At 38.6% G+C, this 26,070-nt stretch overlaps 1 protein-coding gene and 2 pseudogenes across 1 annotated transcript in view; 1 reads left to right on the top strand and 2 right to left on the bottom strand.

Annotated features, from left to right (window-relative positions):
• The window catches only part of LOC132619919 (uncharacterized), a 30,635-nt gene extending 18,455 nt beyond the window's left edge, over positions 1–12,180 (bottom strand). The window contains exons 1-5 of the mRNA XM_060334671.1: positions 11,616–12,180; positions 11,125–11,496; positions 10,964–11,073; positions 10,685–10,822; positions 10,379–10,621 (exon numbers count right to left, since the gene is read on the bottom strand). Of these exons, the coding sequence (XP_060190654.1) occupies positions 10,379–10,621; positions 10,685–10,822; positions 10,964–11,073; positions 11,125–11,496; positions 11,616–12,180 (1,428 nt within the window). The remainder of the gene's footprint in view (positions 1–10,378; positions 10,622–10,684; positions 10,823–10,963; positions 11,074–11,124; positions 11,497–11,615) is intronic.
• An 11,219-nt stretch (positions 12,181–23,399) lies between these two features.
• On the bottom strand, positions 23,400–25,454 carry LOC132617864 (ribulose bisphosphate carboxylase large chain-like; annotated as a pseudogene).
• A 231-nt stretch (positions 25,455–25,685) lies between these two features.
• The window catches only part of LOC132619917 (ATP synthase subunit beta, chloroplastic-like), a 1,824-nt pseudogene continuing 1,439 nt past the window's right edge, over positions 25,686–26,070 (top strand).

The following is a 26,070-nucleotide window of genomic DNA, read 5'->3' as shown; positions in this document are numbered from 1 at the left end:
CCGGGACTCAGTGAAAGACATATTGAGGCACGCAGGAGCAGAGTAGTGAGCAACTATATGCAATTTAAATCATATCTGAGACTCAATGGAATAATCAAAACGAACCATCATTTGCAAATCAAGACAATAGTCATATCAAATACCTTTCGAATGTCACTGGGAATTATATCAAAATAGAACTCTGGAACCATATGTACGTATCAAAACATAATAAAGTAAGTTCTGGGAATCAAGAACATTAGCCATCCTAGTGGCTCTAAGAATAGGAATTTCTTTGGAACCATATACACATCGTCTGTTCGTTTCATAAAGATCATGCCAAAAATAAAGAAGGGTTAACTTTACATACCTGTTAACGATTAATCGCAAACCCGTTCGCTTCGTCGCCCCTTTAGCCTATTTAATATAAAAGTAACGCTATCGTTAGTAACTATATTTTCTAGTTCGTAAATCTGTAGCCCACCGCTTATAGAACTCATTCTCTAACTCATACTTTCTCGATTAGGGTTTTTCATTAGTTAAGGACTTAACGGAAATCGAGCAGCATTTCCCCTATATATTCGCCTAACCCGAATTTCCAATTATTCTCCTGTTATCACAGAAATACCAACAATAGCATCAATAGAGATATACATACAAAATTCTTACAATTCAGCCCATAACAATTCTAACAATCCAACAATCCTTCTGAATCCTTTTCAACCCACAATTTCATATAATAACGATCTCATGCATTTTCTTACTTCCAATTTCATCCAACCCAATTTTAATAATTCCATTACAACACTATTAACACAATTACACCACAAAATAAGAAAATGTTACCTAAATTTTCTCGGAGGAATTTCTACGCTCAATTGCTCCAATTTTACGATTCCTTCTTCCCCAACTCAATATCCAATGTTGCTATCACCTCCTTGAACTTGTAATGCACTTGAATCTTGATCAAAACATTCAAGCATCAAAAATTTTCTTCAACACCATGGCTGGCCGAGAGCAGCCATGGAGGATTTGTGATTTTCTTAAGCTTTGGCTTTTCTTGAAAATGAAATTAAAGTTGTAAATTTGTTCACTCTTATTCATATATATATGGTGGCTTATTGGAAGACACGTGCCCCCCCCCCCCCCCCCATTATGACTCACCAAAAATATTTCTTGAATGTCATTTTCTCTTTTTTTTTATTTAATTCGGGTGGGGCCCACTATGGTAACTAGGCTAATTAATTTTTAATTAATCACTAATTCTTACTTAATAATATAATCCAATTAATTAATCCCTAATCTCTAATAATATTATTATGCTAAATAAAATTTATAAACAATTTGTGTAATAATTAAAATTGAAAATTAAAAGTTCCTATTTCATGTCCGAATATAATCTCGTCTTTAACTTGAGTTGATTTTCTTACGAATAATTCGACGTATAAAAATACGGGGCATAACATCTTTCCCCCCTTTGGAACAGTCGTCCTCGAATGTTAATCTGGTCCTGAACTCCCAATACTTTCCCAAGTGTTATCTTATTTAATTATGCCCTTCAAATACCTCTTCCATAGGTCGATTCGCTATAATTCACTATAACGCATTCCAGGTCTCTACATAGTCATTCCTGTAATATTCCCTCTTTCTGTTGCTTCTCGAGGTAATAAATTCCACGTCATTACCTTTACTCTCCTCTTTACTTCGCAGTCGGTTGTCAGTTTTATTGTGGACTCTTTCGCTGAGATCTTACTCTCTCCCTTGTGCGCTTAGTCTTAACTCGACTCCTTCTCCTCCTATAGTTACTCCCTTAAGATATCATTCCCTTCATCTTATCTCTTAATCTTTAAATAAGGTTCTTATATCGCCCAGACGTCCCTTGTCGGTTCATTAGACTTTAATATCCCTGGATTATTGCATGCCTCTAGTAACCTGTAGACCCTTCGCAGGTTCTACGAGTAAAATGAATTTTCCCAGAGGGTAACATTTTTCCACTCCGATGTCCTTGCTTTACTCTGCTGTAACAGTCCGTATTCTGGAATCCTCAGCATCATGTGCCTCTTCCTGACTTTCTTTTAAAGGTTTTTACCTAACACTTGTTTTTAGTCCTTGATCTCGGTCTTTAGGGTTGGCTATCAAATAGAGCTAGAGTTTCCTCACATTATAACTTTACATAGCTGCTCTATGATCTGTCTATTATTAATTGGTATAATTTCTAAAGGGTTCTTGATTTGCCATATAAATTCACTGTCTTTTAATAACCAGCTCGTTCTGATCGTCTCGCTTAAACCACTTCACAATTTCCCTTGATCCAACTTGTAACACTTTAGGCATATCATTTCGTGTCATTTCTTTATCTTTAATTTGAACTCTTCTATTGCCTCTTCACTCAAAGTTTTCTCTTAGTTTTCCTATCACGCATCATGTTGCAATCTTACAAGAATATATGTGGGTTCTCAAATCAGCCCAAGAAATACTTGAGCGTCGTCTCACTAGTCTTTATGCAGACCTTACATTCTTCGCTTGTATCTTTCAGTTGAGGCTCAACTATGGTTTTTGCCATCAGTACTAATTTCATCTATATAATTTTGCCTCAAACCATCTTACACCTTTCCCTAATGTATCCAAAATATCGTAACCACATTGTTATTACTGAATCCTTACTCTTTTCATCGAGTACTCACTTGGTCTCATCCTTGACATACAAATATGCGTAGATCACATAACTATTCTTGTATAACTTGTACAAAGTGCATCCACCTTTTAATGTCATATTATCCAAGATCTTTACCAATAATTCTCAGCACTGTCTCAAATACCATCTTGGCTTCTACCCGTTTATTGCTGGCTTTCAAATCTTATTAACTTGTTTCAGCAAGGGATCTCACTTGAAGTTTAGGTTTCCACATCACACGTGTTGCAGTGTCAGTTGATTTCATCTTACGCTTGCATTTCTCTAATCCGCTTCCCCCCTTCTTGGGTGTACTCACATCATTATTTATTTATATTCCGCTCTATTTCCCCATTTCCAATTTTCAAATCCCTATGATTCCTTTTTTTTTTTAAACATTTGGTATACTGTGCCATATCCATGTCTTCTTTTATATCATCTATAACTTAGATTACCCATGTATGAAACCCTAACACAATCACGAGGCAATGAGAACCCTCGATATATAGTACAAAATCTTAGCTGATGGTTGGTACTCGAGTAATATAACTAATGCAACAATTTATCCAAAGCCACATTCCATCCATTCCAATCAGTGATTAGTTAGTGCTTATAGTCGTTCCAAATTCTCAATCAGGTAGTACTTATGTTCTGATGATCAGTGTCCAAAGTTCTCTTCTTCTTTTTTTTCCCCAACTTGTATCATCTGTTTCCTTTAATAAATTTACAATACATCATTTGTTCCTCAAACCTACAGTCCTTGTCCTTTAAGGATTTCACTGTTTCTGAGGTGAAGTCATATATACGCAGCACTCCTCTATGCCTTATGCTCTTTCACCCTCGTCACGTGCCCAATGCTAACTTCTAATTTACTCAAAATCATATCAAATCCGTCTTAATAATGGTTTTATCTTACCACCTTGTCGTCTTACTGCACCTTTAAGTTCGTAACTATATATTCCCCTTTCGTTCTATACTCGTACTCAATTAATCACGTCCATCTTAGGTGCTTTCTTTAGTATTCCTTTCCATTTCTCCAGTCTATGTTCATCTTTTATTCTGTGCACGAAGAATCTCATGCTACCCTTGTATCCTTCGGAAAACACTATTTCTGCATAACCCCTCTTCTCATCCTCCAAATGTATTCTGTTCATCCCTGTTTGTCCTTATCACACTAGTCGTTTTCTAGCACTCATTCTACCTCGTTACTCATTTTTCTGTAGCATGGTTTTTCACAAGTTATGCCATTTATATGACTCGTGTTCTCGGCTACGTCATAACCTGTTACTACACTGTTATCTCGCTTTCACTCTCGTTACCACTTGATCTCTATTATGAACTTCCCTATAGGACCTTGTATGTCTTTCTTATTCGTTCTACCTTTGCTTTATCCGTTTCACACTAATCACATCATATCCTTTAGTATCTCACAAGCTGTCTTATCAATACCTTCATAATTTGTCATAACTCTTCCTCCTCCGTATTTTTATCCCAATCATACTACTACTCCTTTTAACTGTCAACTCGTCGTAATTTATCCCGACTTACCGGTTCACTTGATACCTCAACAAAATGTTTTGTTAAGAGTTGCCATTTTTTTTTCTATATCATCCCTTTGTATCACAAGCCCTCCCGAATCATCCTAGCATTTCATGCACAACATATGAAATACCTGATCCAAGACAGCCCACAAGTTTGAGTTTTCTTTCCATAAATTCCATTTCCAATTAGTTGATTAAGAACTACTAAACTCAAGGACATAAAGATATAATGAAATGCTACCTCAAATGGTTCTATCAATTCGGATTTTATCCCAATTCTACTAGCAACAAAAGGAGAAAATATACGATAATGTGGAGCCTGGGTCTATCAATGTATATATGTCTCGAAAAAAAACCTATAGTATACTTGTAACCACATTTGGTGACGCCTCCAGATCCTGTCTACTAGCCAAGGCATATATACGGTTCGAAGGACCGCTAGAACTGGAGGCTCCGCCACGACCTCTACCACGGCCTGCTGGTACCTGAACACCCTGCCCCATAGGGCGTATAGCTACAGAAGAAGATGAACCAGCAACCGACCCAGTGGGCTGAACCACACCGCCCGAACCACCGCTATACGAACACTCTCTCATAATATGGCCTTGACGGCCGTAAGAAAAGCAAACACCTGTAACGAGATGACATTCCCCAGGATGGAGCCTACCACACCGAGAACACCGAGGCATAGATGGCCTCGACTGGCTCAAACCTCTGTTCGACTGCGAACCCGAAGCCTTGGAGCTCTGACCGGCTCCTGAATATCCTGTGCTATCAAACCTCCTACCGGTGAACTGTGGAGGTGCACTCTGTGCTGGCTGGGATGGATACCTGATATGCTGCTGAGGCTACCCGCCTTGATACTCGCCAGGATAGCCAGCCGATCTAGCCCTTTTATGCTGGCCCCTACCATACTCTCTATCTGGCTGGCGTCCTCTGTGTCAATCCTCTACCCCCTGTGCATATGCCTGTATCAGAGCAATATCCATACCTGGTTGAAGAGCCACTGCCATACAACCATCAATCAAATAACGATCTAACCCCATCACATAACGATGCACTCATTCAGCCATATCAGCTACGATAGTAGGTGCATATCTAGCCAACGAGTCAAACTCAAGGCTATACTCTCAAACACTCCTGCCACTCTGCCTCAACTGTAAGAATCTATCAACTCTAGCTCACCGCATCTCTGGAGGCAGAAAGTGGCCAAGGAAGGCCTCCACAAACTTATCCCATACTGCTGGAGGAGCATCCTCGCCCCTCGACAATTGCCATGACTCATACCAATTAACAGCTACATCCCGCAATCGGTACGAAGCCAACTCGACAGAGTCAATCTCAGAAGCCTTAATTATCCTCAACGTATGCTGCATCTGCCGAATGAACTCCTGCAGATCATCCTCGGGCTTTGACCCGAAAAACTCTGGAGGATTACAACTTAAGAAGTCGCGGGCTCTCAAACTATCATGTCTATCCGCCTGGTCAACCCCTAGTCCATACCTGCGAGCCTGTCCTGCCACTAATCTGGTGAGCAACTGAACGGCATCTCTCATGGCTCTATCTTTCGCCACTGGCTGAGGAGCTGAAGGCTCAGGTGCTGGAACCTCGGGAACTGGCGGTGGAGCATCCCCCTGACCCGGAGCTGTCGCTGCCCTAGGTTCCTCTGGAAGAGGCGGTGTAGCAGAACTTGCGGACTGGAACACAATCTCACGCATAAACTGGGCACGAGCCCTAGTAACTCTCTGAGTCTGGCTAGTATCCCCTGCTACCGATTTACCCTTCTGGGCAGCTGTCGCTTTCTTTGGAGGCATAGCTGTAAACATAATAGTCTGTTAGGAAGGGATTATCCTGATAATACAGCTCTATCGCACGATCTAGGATAAGAAGGGAAAGATGACATCCTAAATGTCCTGTAACTTCCTGTTTATAGATGTGGTGCACAACACACCGATAAACAAGACTCTACTAGACACGGTCTGTAGACGCTCCGAGGATGAACTGCTCTGATACCACTTTTGTCACGACCCAACCCCGTAGGCCACGACTAGTGCCCGAGCTGGACACTCATGTACACTCACGTTATCTATAATCAATCCGCAACTAAACATAATATGGAACTTATAAAAACGAAACGGTATCTCGGAACTGTCACATATATATATCAAGGCAACCTGTCTCCTGAGGAGTCACAACCATCAAAAGATAACATAGTACACATGCCGACAAGGCTGTCATAACGTATGGGAACGTCCCAACTATAAGTCATGCTAACACAACCGAACAACATCTATACACAACCCACACATATGTCTACAAACTTCTAAGAGTATCAACAGTGACATATGACGGGACAGGGCCCCGTCGTACCCCTGGATAAACATATATATACATCAAAAGGATCTGTACCAAAAGTCTAGGCTCCGGAACAATAGAGCACTCAAAGACAGTTGAGTAAGAGTCCTAAGCTGGAGGATCACCAGAGCGAGTATCTGTACCTGCGGGCGTGAAACGCACCCCCCCCCCCCCCCCCGAAGAAAGGGGGTCAGTACGAGATATGTACTAAGTATGTAAAGCATGAAATACAGTAAAGAGGATCATAACTGAAATAGGGAGTACAGGAGACAAGGTTAACATCCAGAATACCAAAACACTTGCCTTTTGAAACATAAATCATGCATGTCAATATCATATATCATACTCGGCCCATTATGGGACTCGGTGACATAATCATATCATCATATATATATATAACGTGTCCCGGCCCTCTAGTGAGGGACTCGGTGAACAATGAAGTCATCCTTGGCGCCATAATCACATCACCATATCATCATATCATCATATCATCACATCATATATATATATATATATATATATATATATATATATATATATATATATATATATATATATAACGTGTCCCGGCCCTCTAGTGAGGGACTCGGTGAACAATGCAGTGAAACTGTGCACGCAAACGTGTCCTGGCCCGGGACTCAGTGAAAGACATATTGAGGCACGCACGAGCAGAGTAGTGAGCAACTATATGCAATTTGAATCATATCTGAGACTCAATGGAATAATCAAAACGAACCATCATTTGCAAATCAAGACAATAGTCATATCAAATACCTTTCGAATGTCACTGGGAATTATATCAAAATAGAACTCTGGAACCATATGTACGTATCAAAACATAATAAAGTAAGTTCTGGGAATCAAGAACATTAGCCATCCTAGTGGCTCTAAGAATAGGAATTTCTTTGGAACCAAATACACATCGTATGTTCGTTTCATAAAGATCATGCCAAAAAGAAAGAAGGGTTAACTTTACATACCTGTTAACGATTAATCGCAAACCCGTTCGCTTCGTCGCCCCTTTAGCCTATTTATATAAAAGTAACGCTATCGTTAGTAACTATATTTTCTAGTTCGTAAATCTGTAGCCCACCGCTTATAGAACTCATTCTCTAACTCATACTTTCTCGATTAGGGTTTTTCATTAGTTAAGGACTTAACGGAAATCGGGCAGCATTTCCCCTATATATTCGCCTAACCCGAATTTCCAATTATTCTCCTGTTATCACAGAAATACCAACAATAGCAGCAATAGAGATATACATACAAAATTCTTACAATTCAGCCCATAACAATTCTAACAATCCAACAATCCTTCTGAATCCTTTTCAACCCACAATTTCATATAACAACGATCTCATGCATTTTCTTACTTTCAATTTCATCCAACCCAATTTTAATAATTCCATTACAACACTATTAACACAATTACACCACAAAATAAGAAAATCTTACCTAAATTTTCTCGGAGGAATTTCTACGCTCAATTGCTCCAATTTTACGATTCCTTCTTCCCCAACTCAATATCCAATGTTGCTATCACCTCCTTGAACTTGTAATGCACTTGATTCTAGATCAAAACATTCAAGCATCAAAAATTTTCTTCAACACCATGGCTGGCCGAGAGCAGCCATGGAGGATTTGTGATTTTCTTAAGCTTTGGCTTTTCTTGAAAATAAAATTAAAGTTGTAAATTTGTTCACTCTTATTCATATATATATGGTGGCTTATTGGAAGACACGTGCCCCCCCCCCCCCCCCCATTATGACTCACCAAAAATATTTCTTGAATGTCATTTTCTCTTTTTTTTATTTAATTCGGGTGGGGCCCACTATAGTAACTAGGCTAATTAATTTTTAATTAATCACTAATTCTTACTTAATAATATAATCCAATTAATTAATCCCTAATCTATAATAATATTCCTATGCTAAATAAAATTTATAAACATTTTGTGTAATAATTAAAATTAAAAATTAAAAGTTCCTATTTCATGTCCAAAAATAATCCCGTCTTTAACTTGTGTCGATTTGCTTGCGAATAATTCAACGTATAAAAATACGGGGCATAACAAATTGGAAGTTCGGGTTAGGTGAATATATAGGGGAAATGCTGCCCGATTTCCGTTAACACCTTAACTAATGAAAACCCTAATCAAGAAAGTATAAGTTTAGAAATGAGTCCTATAGGCGATTGGTTACAGATTTATGAGCTAGGAAGTATAGTTTACTAAAGATAGCATTACTTTTATATTAAATAGGCTAAAGGGGCGACGAAGCGAACGAGATTACGATTAACCTTAAACAGGTATGTAAAGCTAACCCTTCTTTCTTTTTGGCATGATCTTTATGAAATAAACAGACGGCGTATATATGACTCCAAAGAAGCTCCTATTCTTAGAGCCACTAGGATGGCTAATGTTCTTGATTTCCAGAAACTATTCATTATGTCTTGCTACGTGTATATGATTCCAGAAGTTCTATTTTGATATAATCCGTATTGATATTTGAAAGGTACTGGATATGGCTATTGTCTTGATTTTCAAAAGATGATTCGTTTTGAATATTCTATTGAGTCCTTGAATTCCATAAGCTATTTCATGTTAGCTTGATATGTGTCTATGATTTCCGAAGTTCCATTTGACATAATCTAATGATATTTGAGTGATACTTGACGTGACAGACTCCTTTGACACTCAAGTGTTAGTTTATTTTACCTATTCTATCGAGCCTCAGATGATGACTTGGGTTGTATATGGTCACTCACTACTCTTCTCGTGCATGCCTCAATATATCTTTCACCGAGTCCCGGGCCGGGTATGTTCTCGTGCACAGTTCACTGCATTGTTCACCGAGTCCCTCACTAGAGGGCTGGGTACGGTATATGTGTATATATGATGATATGATGATATGACGATATGATGATGTGATTATGGCGCCAAGGATGGCATGTGATGACTTTATTCACCGAGTCCCTCACTAGAGGGCCGGGTACGGTATATATATATATATATATGATGATGATATGATTATGTCACCGAGTCCCATAATGGGCCGGGTATGATATATGATATTGATATGCACGATTTACATTTCATAAGGCAAGTGTATTGGTATTTTGAATGTCATACTTGTCTCCTGTGATTTCTATTTCGGTCAAGATCCTCTTTACTGTATTTCATGCTTTATATACTCAGTACATATCTCGTACTTACCCCCTTTCTTCGGGGGGCTGCGTTTCATGCCCGCAGGTACAGATACTCGATTTGGCGATCCTCCAGCTTAAGATTTCCACTCAACTGTCTTGGAGAGCTCCATTGTTCCGGAGCTTGGACTTTTGGTACAGATCTTTTGCTGTATATATTCATGTTTATCCAGGGGTACGACGGGGCCCTGTCCCGTCATATTTCACTATCGATACTCTTAGAGGTCTGTAGACATATGTATGGGTTATGTATAAGTTTTGTTCAGCCGTGTCTATATGGCTTATGTATAGTATTCACATGATGTGATGGCCTTGTAGGCTTGCGTTTTATAACGATATATAGTGACAGCCTTGTCGGCTTGCGTATCATATTATGCTTTGATTGGTTGTGACTCCTCGGGAGACAGATTATCATGATATGTGACATTGTGAACGTTTGGATCTTTGTCAATTCCTATATTGTCTATAGTGTCAGCCTGACTATGTTTAACAGGTACATAAACGAGTGTCCATCTCGGGCACTGGTCACGGCCCACGGGGTTGGGTCGTGACATAACAGCTGATTATTACTATCCTGATCCGCCATACTAGGAACATGTTGTAGCAATTGAAAATCTAAAGGATCAACCTCTTGCGAGAACTGCTGTTGGTAAAATCTACAAGCTTCTTCTGCCAAAAGTGACTCCCCTTCTATCCATACTCCTTGCTGATTCTGAATTCTTCTGATCTTCAATCTCTTTCTCCTACCATTCACAATACTATGAAAGTACCTTGTATTCCTGTCACCCTCAGCAAAACTAGTCATATGTGACTTTTGTCTCCAAAATTCTTCCTCATAATGAACATACTTTTTCAATGCTGCTTGTGATTGCTGTAGCACCATCATGTTCATAGGAGTAGGATCCTCTTAAAAACATTGCTCTTTAATTCTCACCACCTCTTCCCTTACTATTAGTTGCTTGAAAATATCACCAAAAGTTGCCTTACTCCAAGCAAATAAAGCAGATTTCACATTCTTCAATTTCAGCTTGAATCTGATAAAATCATCCCCTTCAAAATCTGTGATCCATGCCTGATTAACCACCTCTAAGAAGGATTCATGTTCTGTCCAGAATTTTAGAAATCTGAAAGGCTTCCTTATGTGATGTGAAGATTCACCACAAGTAAGTGATAAAGGAGCATGGTCTTAGCCAGTTCTGGATAAATGTTGCACCTCCATATGTGCAAACCAATCTTGTAATTTAGAGTTTGCAATCATTCTATCCAATCTCTTGAAAATACAGTCACTGCCTTCCCTCTCATTCCACCAAGTAAACAGACTCCCTTTATAATTTATATCAAACAGCTCACATTAATTAATACAAAATGCAAAACCCTCATATTCATTTGGAAATACAGGTAAACCACCAATCTTCTCTTTTTCATTCATAATGACATTAAAATCACCCCCTACCAACCAAAGCAGTTCCATTTGATCAGCCAAACTATACAGACTATCCCATAAACTTATTCTTTCCAGATGATCACACTTTGCATAGACCATAGTTACCATAAGTGACTTATTCCACTCTTGGAAAAATAGCTTTATAGTAATCTGTTGTTCTAGATCCTGCGGGATCTCCACATCCACATTATCATTTACAAAGAACCATATTTTACCATTGCAGTTGTAATGGGCATATGTCATGCCTAGTCTCCTTCTAAATCCCTGAATATGCCTAAAGTGTTGAAAAGGCTCCATTAAAGCTATAATGGAGAATTTATGATGTCTGTGAAGCATTTGGACTCTATGAAAAGCTTGTTGTGTGTTCACAGATCTGATATTCCAAAAGAGTGTCTTCATCATCATTTAAAAATAGGCTTACAACCTCTCCTTGGTACCACTCTTATAGGAACAGTATCTGTGATTACTTGTTTCTTTCCTTTCTTAGAGCCTTTCTGTCTAGATCTTGGTGAGATGCGAGCTTCTTTGACCACATTACTAAAAACCTGCTCCACTGAGACCTCTTCTTCACATTCATTGAATTTGTTCTTGCCCTCATCATATTCCACCTCAGCTCCCACATTAATATTATGAGAGATCACATCATGCAGTTCCTTCAAAGGAGATTGTTTTCTCTGATGAATCATTGGCTGGACATTGTCCATTTCCACTTGTGCCACTGCCAAATCCTTGATCACTTCCCTCTCAGGAGGGAATGAACCAATGCCATTGTCATTAATTGAGATGCTCAAATCTCCCTCTTTCATGTTATTATCAGGAGACAAATCACATTCCTGAACCTGATCCACAGATGGAAGACTTAATGTCTGATCTATGTGATTATCTGCAACCTCTAACTCTCCTTTGGCATTTGCCAAACTATCAGCCTCAATCTGCATTTCAACCTCACCTGATTCTAGAGCATGCAAATCATTAAGGTTTTCCATCTGCTCATATGTATCATCACCATCTGGGACCTTTTCTATCTACTCCATGATATATCCTGAGGCATGTTCATGCTTAGAAAGGCATGTAATTTCACATGCATTTCCAAGATCATTTTCCTCAACAGCAGTGACACCCTCATTAAGCATGTGTCCCACACTTGCACTTGTGTCCTCTAAATCCTTGTCAGGATCATTTTCTTCAACAGCAATGAAATCCTCATCAATAATGTACCCTACACTTGTACTTCTGTCCTCTAAATTGTTGTGATGATCAACTTCCTCAACAGCAATGAGACCTTCATCAACCATATCTCCCATACTTTCATGCACATCTTTTGTTGTCTGACCTGTTTGTTCGCCATTTGAATCCATTTTCCTTTCAGAATTTTTGCTGGGATCTTCTCTATCATTTACTACCACACACGATACCAATTTTTGAGCAATCTCTTCCATTCCTTTCTTATCAACAGATTGGTCAGTTTGTTCCTTGCCCTTTTCTACCTCCTTGACCTTGTCATCTGCTCCCTTATCCTCTACATTGTTATTGACTTCTCCCTCTATGAGTTTTTCTAACACGTCAAAATTATTATGTGTAGAAACTGCACTTTCAATGGCAAAAACACTCTAGTTCCCAGCCTCAGCAGGAATCTTAGTTTTTTTTTTCCTTTGTCATTTATTCCAGGATAAGTAACAACCTTCCCACTTGATAGAACTTTAGGCACATATGTTTGGATAGGATATCTCCATCCCTGTTGTCTTCTGCTTTTTCCCACTGTAGTTGTTGTAGCCATGTTTGATACATTCCCCTTCTCATGCTCCTTCTCCTCTTTCTTTGCATCCTCTTTTGTGTTTGCCACTAGTTCAGGATGCAATACTCGACAGTCCTCATTTGCATGACCTTGCAACATGCATTCTGTGCAATACTTTGGCAAATGATCATATTGTATTCGCACCTTTTCCACCCTAATCTCATTAGTCTTCTCATCTTCAATTTCCATCAGCACAAACTTAGGAAGATCAGATAGCAAATCTACTTGAACCTTAACCCTTGCGCAGTTAGGTCTAGTTTTATTTATGGTAGCCATGTCCAATACTAAGGGTTTCCCAACTGCAAATGCCAAAGTAAACAAAGATTCTTTCACGAAATATGTGGGAAGCAGATTTGGAAAAGAGATCCAAGCCATGGATATTGACATTTCTTCCTCAACCTTAAAGTTAGAATTATAAATTAATGGCCTCATTTGATACGTAAAAACCATCCTTAGATTTCAACCAAAAAGCACCCTTCTAGGACATATTAATGAAATCCTCCATTAGAGAACATCTTATCAATAAGTGTCTATCTCTCAAGAGACCAATATCACACTTTCCTTTCACACCACACTGTTGAGGGATAATAGTTCTTAATTCTTGCAACTCCGGCCATCCATAAGAAAACTCACCAACAATGGCATGTTGTAGGTTTTCAATCTGCTCCATTCTAGATACTTCAGTAGTTGTCCAACGCACCACAGAGATGCCATCAACATATGATACCTCCTTCATTGGTATGGGATCACAGTGGGCTTTGGACGTGGGAATTGTTCCATACACGAGGGTTTGAGCATAATTTGGAGAAGAAGAAGTGGACGGAAGAGCTGGTTGAATCTCGTGGGATTGCAGGTGAGTGAGGGGTGGGTAGTGTATAATGTTGGTTGTTTGTGAAGGCTGACCAGCCGCCGATGACGGCTGGCCAACGGCTAAGGTGGCCATAACGATTAGGGTTTAGTAACTAGGGTTGCATGGGGACGTAGGAGAGAGGAGAGAGAAAATTTTCTTGAAAAAAATTCATTGATGAATAGCTAATTGAATCTTCATGAATTTCTTGTCTTCCTAGCCTTCATCCAAATCCATGAGAGGTAATAGTAGTAGTGAATGGTGGGGAGGAAATAGAAAGGTCTCATTTTCTTGGTGTCAAGGGTTTTTTTTTTCAAGTAGAACCCTAAGAGCAGCCTTTTGGGAGTCTTTTATTAAAAAGGAGGGTAAAATAAACTAAGTGGACAAAAACGCGGCCACTGCCCCGCGTGGACTGCTGCGACGATCGATTTGTCGCTATAGTAGTACCGCTATGGCGGTCCGTTGACCGCTGTAGCAGTCTACTTCCTTCCCTGGCCCATAAATTTCTAATTCTGTCCGAAATTGATTTTTCCCACTTTTAACCCCTAAATCACACTATAAAGCTTATTATTTACGATCCTAGACCTAGATTGGGCCTGGGTTAGCTGAATATTAAATAACGACCGGACGGGTCGTTACAGTTTCAACAGGTTCCTTGGGCGGACTTTCTGCCCAATCCATTAATTAGTGGGCCTCTTTGATTTTGGCCCTGATTACCCGGATCTACTTCTCAAGATCTTGAATTTCGTTATAGAGCGAACCCTCGCCTTCCGTCCTAGCCTCCTGCTCTGATACGTTGTTTGCATCCATCTTCAGATTCTGAGAACGTCACTTTCTTAGTATGGGCATTGTTTCCATGTTTTTCTTTGGGATAGTGGTCAGTACTTGAGATCAATTAAGCATTTAAGAGGAACATATGATGTAAATAAGTCATGTAAAGCAATTTATACAAGTGTAGGTGTACGCGTTTGTCACACCCTAATCTCCCTAGGGTGTGATGGGCACCCCACCCTTACTTAGGGCCGAGCGAACCCTCAGACCCTCAGTGCACACATAATCTTTTTGGATTTTTAAATCAAGTAAAGATGAAATACATAGCAAAGCTTTCAGAAATATTCTTTCTCGTTGTTCTCAAATCAAACAGAATCTGTTATCATATAGATTTTATCACATAACACAGAATGACACATCGGCTGATAGAGCCGCTTACAACACTGACATTCCATACCCACGACTCTGTCTGCAAAGTCTCTAACATCAATCAGAAACCATAGCACATATACTCTAACTCGTCAACACTCCAAGAGCAAATGGAGCTTGTCATCTCTGCTAGAACATCTTCTGTAATAGCTTCAACTCATCTGGGTGTACCTGCGTGGCATGAAACGCAGCCCCCGAAGAAAGGGGCTCAGTACGGAAAATGTACTGAGCATGTAAGGCAAGAATCACAGTAAAAGAGTCATAACTGGTACAAGAGGTGCAGAAACATGTACAATGTCCAGAATACCAAAACTCTCGCCTTTGACGCGTAATCATGCATATCATTATCACATAGCGTACCCGGCCCGTTATGGGACTCGGTGGATAAAATCATATCATCATACTTTCATATCATCATGCATACATATACATATACATACACATATCATTATCACATAGCGTACCCAGCCCGTTATGGGACTCGGTGAGTGAATCATACCGTACCCGGCCCCTTAAGGGACTCGGTGGACAAAATCATGCATGTGAACATCATATATCATATACATACCGTACCCGGCCCTCTAGTGAGGGACTCGGTGAGTGAATCATACCGTACCCGGCCCATTAAGGGACTCGGTGAATCAAATCATCATATGCCCTCCTGGCCACCATAACACATCATCATCATCATCATATCATTATAAACATATACCGTACCCGGCCCATTAAGGGACTCGGTGAACAATGCAGAGGAGTGCGCACGATAACATACCCGGCCCGGGACTCGGTGAAAGATGCATTGAGGCATGCACGAGCAGAGTAGTGAGAAATCATATGCACATAAAACAAATTTCAAGACTCGATGGATAAGTACGTAGATCGACACTTGAAGTTCATAAACACGTTTCAAGTCAATCCGAGTTAGTATGAAAAGGTTACGGATGTTTTAGTACAGAACCTTCTACGAACGTTTCAGAAGCCATTTTTGGAAAATCAAAGCAACAATCACGTTAGGTACCTTTCGAATATCGTTATGGATCAAATCCAACAGAGCTTTTGGAACCATATGTACGTATCAAATATATCAAAGACTCAATGGAATAATCGAACGTGCTATCATTTGAAAATCAAAACTTTAGTCATATCAATTATCTTTCGAATGCCATTCGGAAACATATCAAACAGAACTTCGGACATCATAGATACGCATCAAAATCATGTGAAATAGCTTATAGAACTCTTTTGAAAACATATCAAAACATATCATACCTTATTTTGCTCTAGGACATGCCAAAAGAAAGAAAGGGTAAGCCTTACATACCTGTGCCACGCCCAACTAGCTACGCTTATTCGTCCAATCTTGCTAGTCTACATTCAAGAGAATTGACGTAATCATTAGACTCATTATCATATACTTGTCTTAGTCTCTCAAATGAATTCACTTATATTCTATCGAAATTTCGACAGCATTTCCCCTGTAAATACAACATCCCCAAGAATCTAACGCGGCCAATTTAACAACAACAAACCCGAGAATTCAACTCGGCCAAATTATCAACAATAATACCAACAATCATATCTCCAACTTCAACAATTATCTCAAAATACATTCTAGCATTAACAATTCTTTCTACACAATTCGACGGCATTTCATTTGTATTTGATTCAATCGCATATAATCAAGCTAACACCAATGATCCTACATTCAAGTATTAATCCGAAATCATTCTAACATGATTCAAGAATACTTCAAACAATTCACATAATATTCCAAACAACCCAATTGGCATACTACTTCACCCAAAACCTTCCAAATTCCACAAGAACACTAACAACACATTTTCTTTCTTCCAAATTCATAAACTACACCAACAATCTATACTTTAGCAATATCATTCATTCTTATAATCATAAGAAACCATACTAATATCACATTAGCTTCTTCCATAATCCACAAACGATTACAACTTCATTTCAAGCCATTAAATCTTCATTTTTATTATGAAATCCACAACAACAACAATCAAATTACTAAATAAGAATCAATTCATCTTTCCTACACCATTCAATCCCATTCGGCCACCCCCAACATACATCTATTTCATGAATTTCACCCATTCCACATACTACAACATGCACGAATCATCCATAACACATGAAAGAAGATTGAATACATACCTTTTTCATTTAGCTCTTCTTGCTCGGCTAGGTTCCCAACTTGCACAACAAGTGCTCTACTTTCTCCATCAATCACTCCATGTTAAAGAGGACGTTTCAATTAGTTAGATTGCTAGAAGAAATAATTTATTTTGATCATCTTCCATGGCTTCCATTTTTGGAGCCATGGCCGAATGCCTTTAGCTCCCTCTCTTTTTTTTTTTTTTTTTGTTTCTTCTCCAATCTTCTAGATTTAGAAGACAAATATGTATATTTTCTTCCACCACTTGTCCATATTTATATTTAAGCCCCTCAAGTAAGAATTATGGACACATGGCCCTATTCCTTCTCTCCAAGGTTCTAGAATTTTTGTGGAAAAATATGACTAACATGTCCTATACATATCCATACATTTAATTTATCCATGTGGGCCAAGCCCACCTTGACTTGGATGGCCACATGGCCAAGTTGAACTATTCATGAATTTTCTTGAATTGTTGGTGAAATTCCCATATTGCCCCTAGCCTTTCCACAATATTACCATGAACCATTTTGCGAATTTCCTTTTTCACCCTTAGCCTTTCTCAATATTTCCATACTAACAATATTCATAAATAATGTTCGTAACAACTTGTACATTAAAATAATTTTTGAAAATGGTCTTACCCTTAACTTGCCACGACTATCTCGAGATGTCCGAACGTACAAAATACGGGCTATAACAGCGTTCCTAAACCTTTTTTAACCAAGGCATACTAATCGCTAGAAACATGAATGGGCCATTTGAGTCAAACCATTGCCCCATAATCATAAAATTTCATTAATAATAATATTCTTCCCCGAAGGGGTACAAAAAGGATAAAATAAAAACAGTGCAAAAAGAATCAGCAGAAGCGTCCTCCGGTGGCTAATGATAAAGCTCGATCAGTCCTGGCCTTCTTTGCCTTTCGGAGGGTAGTCTAGATATGAAGATGGGCCGATGTCAATATGGCCTTTATCAAAAAAACCTTCTGTGTAAAAGTCAATGGAGCAATGTCATCCAAAGTCTTCTTCATCCGATCATCAAGCTCAACCAAACAGTCATTAGTAAACTCCTACTCACACCTCAAACTAGCTATGGTGGCTTTGTCGTGCTTAATCTTCTCAAAATACTTGGCATCTCTGTCGTCAGCTCTCCTCTGAACCAAAGGGGCTCGAATCTCGGCCTGTGAATCCTTATGTTGTGCACAACTGTAAAGAACGGTTTTGCGAGGGAGAGTACCCTATAAGTCGACCCTTAACCAATCATTATACTTCACCACATACCTAGGACGAAACCTATCTGGAGCCAAAGTATTGGGACCCCAAGTCATGCGACCTTTCCATTCGCGCAAGTAATCCAAAGCTTTCGGTGGCCTATCTCGGTCAAAATCAATGATGAAATCTTCCACGCCTCCGACTTGGGGTATGATTTGGATCTTCCCGGATTATCTTAAGACTCTAGCAGGCACATAAGGGAGAATTCCTCGAATCCCCATAAGCGGTAAAAATGGACACTTTAACCTTGACAATAGCTTTTTCAGATACAAAGTCGTGGAACATCCATTAAAAACTTTTTTCTTTCAACCTAGAAAAGGTAAAGGCCCAACTCTGCTTGGTTTAGTCCCTAAAGTTTGGGCAAAAGTTATGGAGACCACCCCTTTCGGCTGGCTTAATTAGGTGTTGGTTAAGGACCCACCATTATAGGAGTAGGTTACATCCTTGGAAGTATTTGTAGTGGTTTCGGCAAAGGCTTAAGGCTCGATACAGATTAGCTAGGATAATTGGGATTAGGTCGAAGTATTTGGTTTCTTCTTGTTGGGTTATGCCGTAGAAGGTGGCATGGGTAACTAAAACTTGGCTAGTGACCAATCTTTGGGAAAGACCATGGTTCCCAAAAAGCTAATGGAAAAGACTAAGGGTCGAATGGCTAACCATTCGTCATAGGTTTTGAACTCCTCCGGATGTTCCACAAATCCACTTGGTTTCTCGAACCTTTTTTACAACTCTCTAAAGTGTATCGTTGGACCGCGGGCCCAATTGGCGTGGGATAAGGAAAGCATTTTCCAAATTTGGGAATTGGTGGGATTTTATGGGATTAAGGCATTTTGGTCGGGTTTTTTTTCTCCTTTTTAGTCCCAAACCTACACTAGTTAAAACTGAAACTCCTCCTAGGTGGGGGGCCATCTCTACATCACTCTCGAAGCAGAAGACCATCTATCCTGATCCTAAAACCCAGTAATTACCTCTATCAACTCTTTACAACCCTCATTGTTATAATAGATGCCAAATTTCCAAAATGACATGAAATACCCTTATTTTCCTCTTGATACATTTGGGCCCACCAAGTATGTAGTAAGTCCAGTATAGTTGTTACACCTCGTAGCGTTGAGATTTATAGTATAATAGTGTCCTAGTCTTGGACACTGTAGTTATCTTTTAAATGAGATTAGAAATTCCTATCCTATGGTTATGAGGGTTTAAGTTCATGTTTAGTAAGTTATGGAAGGATTGGAGAATAGTGAATCAAAGAGAATACGTTTCGTCGAAATTTCATTTTAAGATTGAATTATACGGGCCATATCTTAGGGAATGCGAACCATATTTTGTGATATAAACCGTATTTAAGGATTTAAAAATTTAACAGAGAAGGCAGATTTTGGGGTTAAGAAATACGGACCATTATATGGCCCGTATAAGATTATACAACAAGAAAATACGGACCATATATATATATGATGTTACACCACGCAAATCTTCGCGTCGATTGTGTCAAAGGTAAACTAATGTAAGCCAGAGAGACCATGGAACCCTTATAAGGCTAAGAAAGACTTTTAACAAGTGTTAAGTAAGTATCTAAAGGTTCCGGGATAAAGCGAATCGAAGAAATTAAATTTGTCAAAACTTTGGGAAAACATGCAGAATTTTGGACAGGATTTTTGATCCAACTTGACGGAGGTAGATATCTTAGGATACGAGGAGTTATGGAATGACTAACCTATGTAAATTCAAATTCAGAGAGTCTTCTTTCCAATACAACTGACAGATTGCAAATCCGAGAAATACAGCCAAAGTTACGGCCCATATAAAATTATACGATTGAAGATGACCGTATTGATTATACGACCAGAGATACGGCCAGTATAATCCAATGTCGGTGGAATTATTTTGATTTTATATGTGACGACCCCTCTTCATTTTAAGTCATTCTAACATAACTCCAAGTCCTAGAAACCTCTAGAGACCTCTCCAAACACATTCAAACATTTATCCAAGCCTAAACCAAAGATCAAATTGAAGATAATGTGCTTAGGGTTTCAAAGCGAGGTTGAAGCTTGTCTCTTCTTTTTGTAAATGCTTTGGAGGGTATTTTAAGGTGAAGTTATCTTGGAATTGAAGTGCCTTTGAGTTTTTGAGGTAAGATTTCATCTTAGTTTCATGTTTATGAGTTATATGGTAAATATGTTAAGATTTAAGGACAAGAAATTGAAGGAAAAAGTTTAAATATGAATTTGATGATATTTTGAGTTGTAAATTAACTTGAGCTATGATTGTTAGCATGTTTTGAGTATAATTTTGTTATGAGGAAAAATAGTAAAGTTATGAGGAAAAATAGTAATGTTGAGGAAATGTTGTATACTAGTGTATATGAGGTTCCTAAATGGTATATCTTTAGATATGGAGGATTTGAGGTTAAAGGAGGTAATATGGAGTTGTTGTGTAAATTGTTGGTTGTGGAATTTACGGTAATGAATAAGAAATAGGGGAAAGGCTATCCCTTTCATTTTGGAATTGAGTTATCATTGATATACATGATATACAAGTGCCATCTAAGTTGTATATGTATTCTTGGTTATAGGAGTGGCGCTTTAGTGGTGATAAGCTTGTTGTCGGGTTACTTGGACGACTTAAGGTATGCTAAGGTTGTCCCTTTCTTTCTTACGGCATGATCTTATTGATACAAAACCCACACAAATGATATCCATAATGTCCCTATTCCTAGAAATACTAGAAGTTTATGGTTCTTGATGTTCTTATCACATTATTGATTATTGTCTCATGAATATTGATCTTGTCTTATGGTTATTGATCTTAGTTATTGATATTGATCTCATCTTATGATTATTGTTCCTTCAAGGTGAGATATGTTCATGATGATAGCTCCATAATGACAATCAGAGGTTTACCGACCTTACGTCACTCTGATAGAGTCATAACGTTTCCTTGGGCTCTAATGCATGCTTATATATATGTAGCTATTTTCTCACACCGAGCCGTGCTATAGTAGGCCGGGTACGACACCTATTATGCACACCACTACAGTTGGGTGCGGATAACACCGAGCCTATTATGTCTGGGTATAGATGACGCCGAGGTATATGGCCGGGTATGGTATTATATATATGTATGTATGAAAATGTTTTTTTTAAACGGCAAGCATACATGACATCCGCCTTAAGAGGAATTCAGAGGTACAAGTTGATCTCTCTTATCTTATGTTATCTTCATATTTTCATTATGTTGTTATTCATGCCTCACATACCCGGTACATTATTAGTATTGACGTCCTTTTTGTTTGTGGATGTTGCGTTCATGCCTGCAAGTAGACAGGGAGATGGTTCAGACTCATAGGCTGTCTTCTTAGTGGTTGTACAGGAGTACTCCACTTGTTCCGGAGTTGCAGTCCAGTTTGTATGATCCTTTTGTATGTAGATTGGTACGGCAGGGTCCTGTCCCGTCCTTATTATGTTATACACTCCACTAGAGGCTTGTAGATAGATATACATAGTCAGATGTTCCATGATCTTCTCGGTCTATTTTTTATTGTATCATCGTTTTGATAGCCTTGTCGGCATGTATACTTGGGATCAGCTTGATGACGTATGTATATTATCTTTTGGGCTTGTGTCCCATACTGTTTATGATATTTATGAATTAGCATGATATCCCCCTCAGGTATAGATATGGGATGCATGTACGTGTTGTGGTGCTCGATAGGTTAGCTCCGGGTGCCCGTCATGGCCCTCCGGTTGGGTCATGACAAAAGTGGTATCAGAGCAATTCGTCCTAGGGTTTGTCTAAAGCCGTGTCCAGTAGAGTCTTGTTTATGGGTGTGTAGTGCGCCAAACTTATAAACAGGAGGCTTCAGGGTATGTAGGATGGTTACCCTTCTTTTGTATCCTAGATCGTGTAATACTGCTGAGTCACAGGGTGTAAAATCTTCAACCCTGACCTCTGTTGTTTTACAGTTTGACGAAGGACTACGGGTGATTCGAGAATTATAATATTGACAGGGGGAGGATTAATTTATTCCTTGGAGGAGGACCCAAATGAGGATGTACCCTCCATTGAGACGGACCCATCTAAGATCATATCTTCTCCTGTTACATGAATCCAATTTTCATTTCATCCGGGAAAAGCCATCTTTTTCTCCACAATGTCTTTGTCATTTGATCCAATAGTGTTTCGTTAGATAGCAACAGATTTGATAAATACTGATAACTCTCGGATAGAGTATTATGTCAATCTCAAAAATCTGATTTTCAATATCAAAATAGATGGAATAACTGTCTCCATTCCTATCACTAACTAAAAAGGGATCATTAGAGATAAAATTCCGAATGTCTTTAACGCCGAATAAATAATCAACATTACTGCAACTATGAATGTTTTTCACTTTTCGATTTGGATCTTCACTGGTATTTTCAATAGGACCAAGACTGCCCATTGATTTATTTAGCCCACACCTGTGTTTGAACTCCTTCTTAAACAACATCGAATTAAACCACCATCTTTCCATAGAGTTTTCTTGCCCCCTATTTGCATGAAAATACAATAGATGAATAGTCATTCGCTATAAAATTATTTATTTGGATATCTTATTTCCTATCATACTAAGCATAGAAATCTAATCACTAGGATTATTAACTAATAAGGATTGTGAGTATTGAAAAAAAGTTCTGAATCTGGGGGAACACTTCACTATATATTAATATGTTGGAACCCCCTTTTATTATTAAAAATAATATAATAATATAATTTTTTATAAAGGGTGGCTTCTCCTATGTCGTATCAAATTCGCATCGAAAAAAAAAAAAGATTAGTCCTCTCCTATAAAGAAATCAAAAAAGAATTTTTTTCGTAAAATCTCGTCTAATACTAATATCTAATCACTAACTAATCTAAAATCTAATTCTAATAATAAGTAATAAATTAAGGTTCTATTTCAACACGGAACAAAGGGGACAATATAGAGGATGGGTAGAAAGAGTTGTGATACTTGGCTTGATTCAGGGAAACTACAAACTACAGGATAGAAAAGAATATACCAATCCTAAGGATCCGTAGGATTAATTGTGGATCCAAGACAACAATGGAAAGATTTGAGTCTTATATTTTGATTTCGTTTTCTATATTTTGTATTTCAAATCTTGTATATCTAGGTAAGTATCTACTTAGTCAAAATATATGCAATAGAATCTTTGTTGTATTCGGCTCAATCCTTTTAGTAAAAGATTGGGCTGAGTTTAATTGCAATTCAATTAAGAGAACGAAGGATAATTACTTGAGTTCTTTCTCCTTATCCTTCTTTATTTGCTGCTAATTTATCTGCTAATGTCTATTGTTTTTCCTTATCCAAAACGTCTACTGCTGCAAAATTAAATACGATCTCTTTCCATACCTCACAAGCAGCAGCTAGTTCCGGGCACCATTTGCAAGCCTCGCGAATAATCTCATTACCTTCCTGAGCAAGATCACATCCTTCATTACGAGCTTTTACACATGCTTCTAGAGCTACTCGGTTAGCTACGGCACCTGGCGCATTACCCCAAGGATGTCCTAAAGCTCCTCCACCGAACTGTAGTATGGAATCATCCTCAAAGATCTCGATCAGAGCAGGCATATGCCAAACGTGAATACCTCATGAAGCCACGGGTAGAACACCTGGTAAAGAGACCCAATCTTGAGCGAAATAAATACCGCGACTTCGATCTTGTTCAACAAAATCATCACGCAGTAAATCAACAAAGTCCAGAGTTATGTCTCTTTCACCTTCAAGTTTACCTACTACGGTACCAGAGTGAATATGATCTCCACCAGACATACGTAACGCTTTTGCTAATACCCGGAAGTGGATACCATGATTCTTCTGTCTATCAATAACTGCATGCATTGCACGGTGGATGTGAAGAAGTAGACCATTATCTCGACAATAATGAGCCAAGCTAGTATTTGCGAAGAATCCCCCCCATTAAGTAGTCATGCATTACGATCGGAACACCCAATTCTCTAGCAAATATAGCTTTTTTCATCATTTCTTCGCATGTACCTGCAGTAGCATTCAAGTAATGCCCTTTGATTTCACCTGTTTCAGCCTGTGCTTTATAAAGTGCTTTGGCACAAAACAAGAAACGATCTCCCCAACGCATAAATGGTTGTGAGTTCGCGTTCTCATCATCTTTGGTAAAATCAAGTCCACCGCGAAGACATTCATAAACAGCTCTACCGTAGTTTTTAGCGGATAACCCCAATTTAGGTTTAATAGTACATCCCAACAGGGGACGACCATACTTGTTCAATTTATCTCTTTCAACTTGGATCCCATGAGGCAGACCTTGGAAAGTTTTAACATAAGCAGTAAGGATTCGCAGATCTTCCAAACGTAGAGCGCACAGGGCTTTGAACCCAAATACATTACCTACAATGGAAGTAAACATGTTGGTAATAGAACCTTCTTCAAAAAGGTCTAAAGGGTAAGCTACATAAGCAATATATTGATCTTTTTCTCCAACAACACGCTTGATGCGGTAGCATCGCCCTTTGTAACGATCAAGACTGGTAAGTCCATCGGTCCATACAGTTGTCCATGTACCAGTAGAAGATTCCGCAGCTACCGCGGCCCCTGCTTCTTCCAATGGAACTCTAGGTTGAGGAGTTACTCGGAATGCTGCCAATATATCAGTATCCTTGGTTTGGTACTCAGGAGTATAATAAGTCAATTTGTACTCTTTAACACTAGCTTTGAATCCAACACTTGCTTTAGTCTCTGTTTGCGGTGACATAAATCCCTCCCTACAACTCGTGAATTAAGAATTCTCACAACAACAAGGTCTACTCGACACGAATTCCGCATTAATGAAACTTTTCACAGGAATCTTTCACAAAATTTCCAACTAATACTAATATTATCAACTAATCAGAATGGTTGATTATTAGACCATGGTATTTGATTTGCCAAATAAATCATTATTGTATACTCTTTCATAAATATAGCGCAACCCAATTTTTATTTTTTACCTTCTTTTTTTTTGAAATGGAAATACCTAACTAACCTAAATAATAAGAACTTCCCCCTTAACAGTGGTATATGTTGTATATGTAAATCCTAGATGTGAAAATATATGGAATTCCTCTATGATCTATGAATCTATGAAAGGTATAAAAAAGAAAGAAAAACGCAAAGAAAAGGATAGGCTAGGCATAAATTGATATGCTGAAATTGAAATAAAAAAGAAATAAGAAGAGGAGCCAATTAGATACAAATAATGAATCGTAACAGAAATAGAAAATAAAGTTCAGGTTCGAATTCCTTAGAATAGATAATACGGATGGGATTGTCTATAATGATAGACAAATGAAAGACTTTCTCAAGATTCTGATTCATCCACTTGAGATTTTTAAATGAAAATAGGTTGGGTGAGCTTGCAAATTCACTCAGTCTCATTGAATAAGTAAACAATTGAATTGGTTCAAGTTCAATTGCATGGTGCCAACAAAATCGAGTGCTAATTCCCATTTTATTGAATTAATCGATCGACGTGCTAGCGGACATGTTTTTTGAATTCGATAATTTTTGAA

The sequence above is a fragment of the Lycium barbarum genome, chromosome 11, assembly GCF_019175385.1.
Source record: "Lycium barbarum isolate Lr01 chromosome 11, ASM1917538v2, whole genome shotgun sequence".
NCBI classification, from domain to species: Eukaryota; Viridiplantae; Streptophyta; class Magnoliopsida; order Solanales; family Solanaceae; genus Lycium; species Lycium barbarum.
Note: the sequence above shows the minus strand (reverse complement) of the source record. Positions and strands in the feature narration are given on the sequence as shown.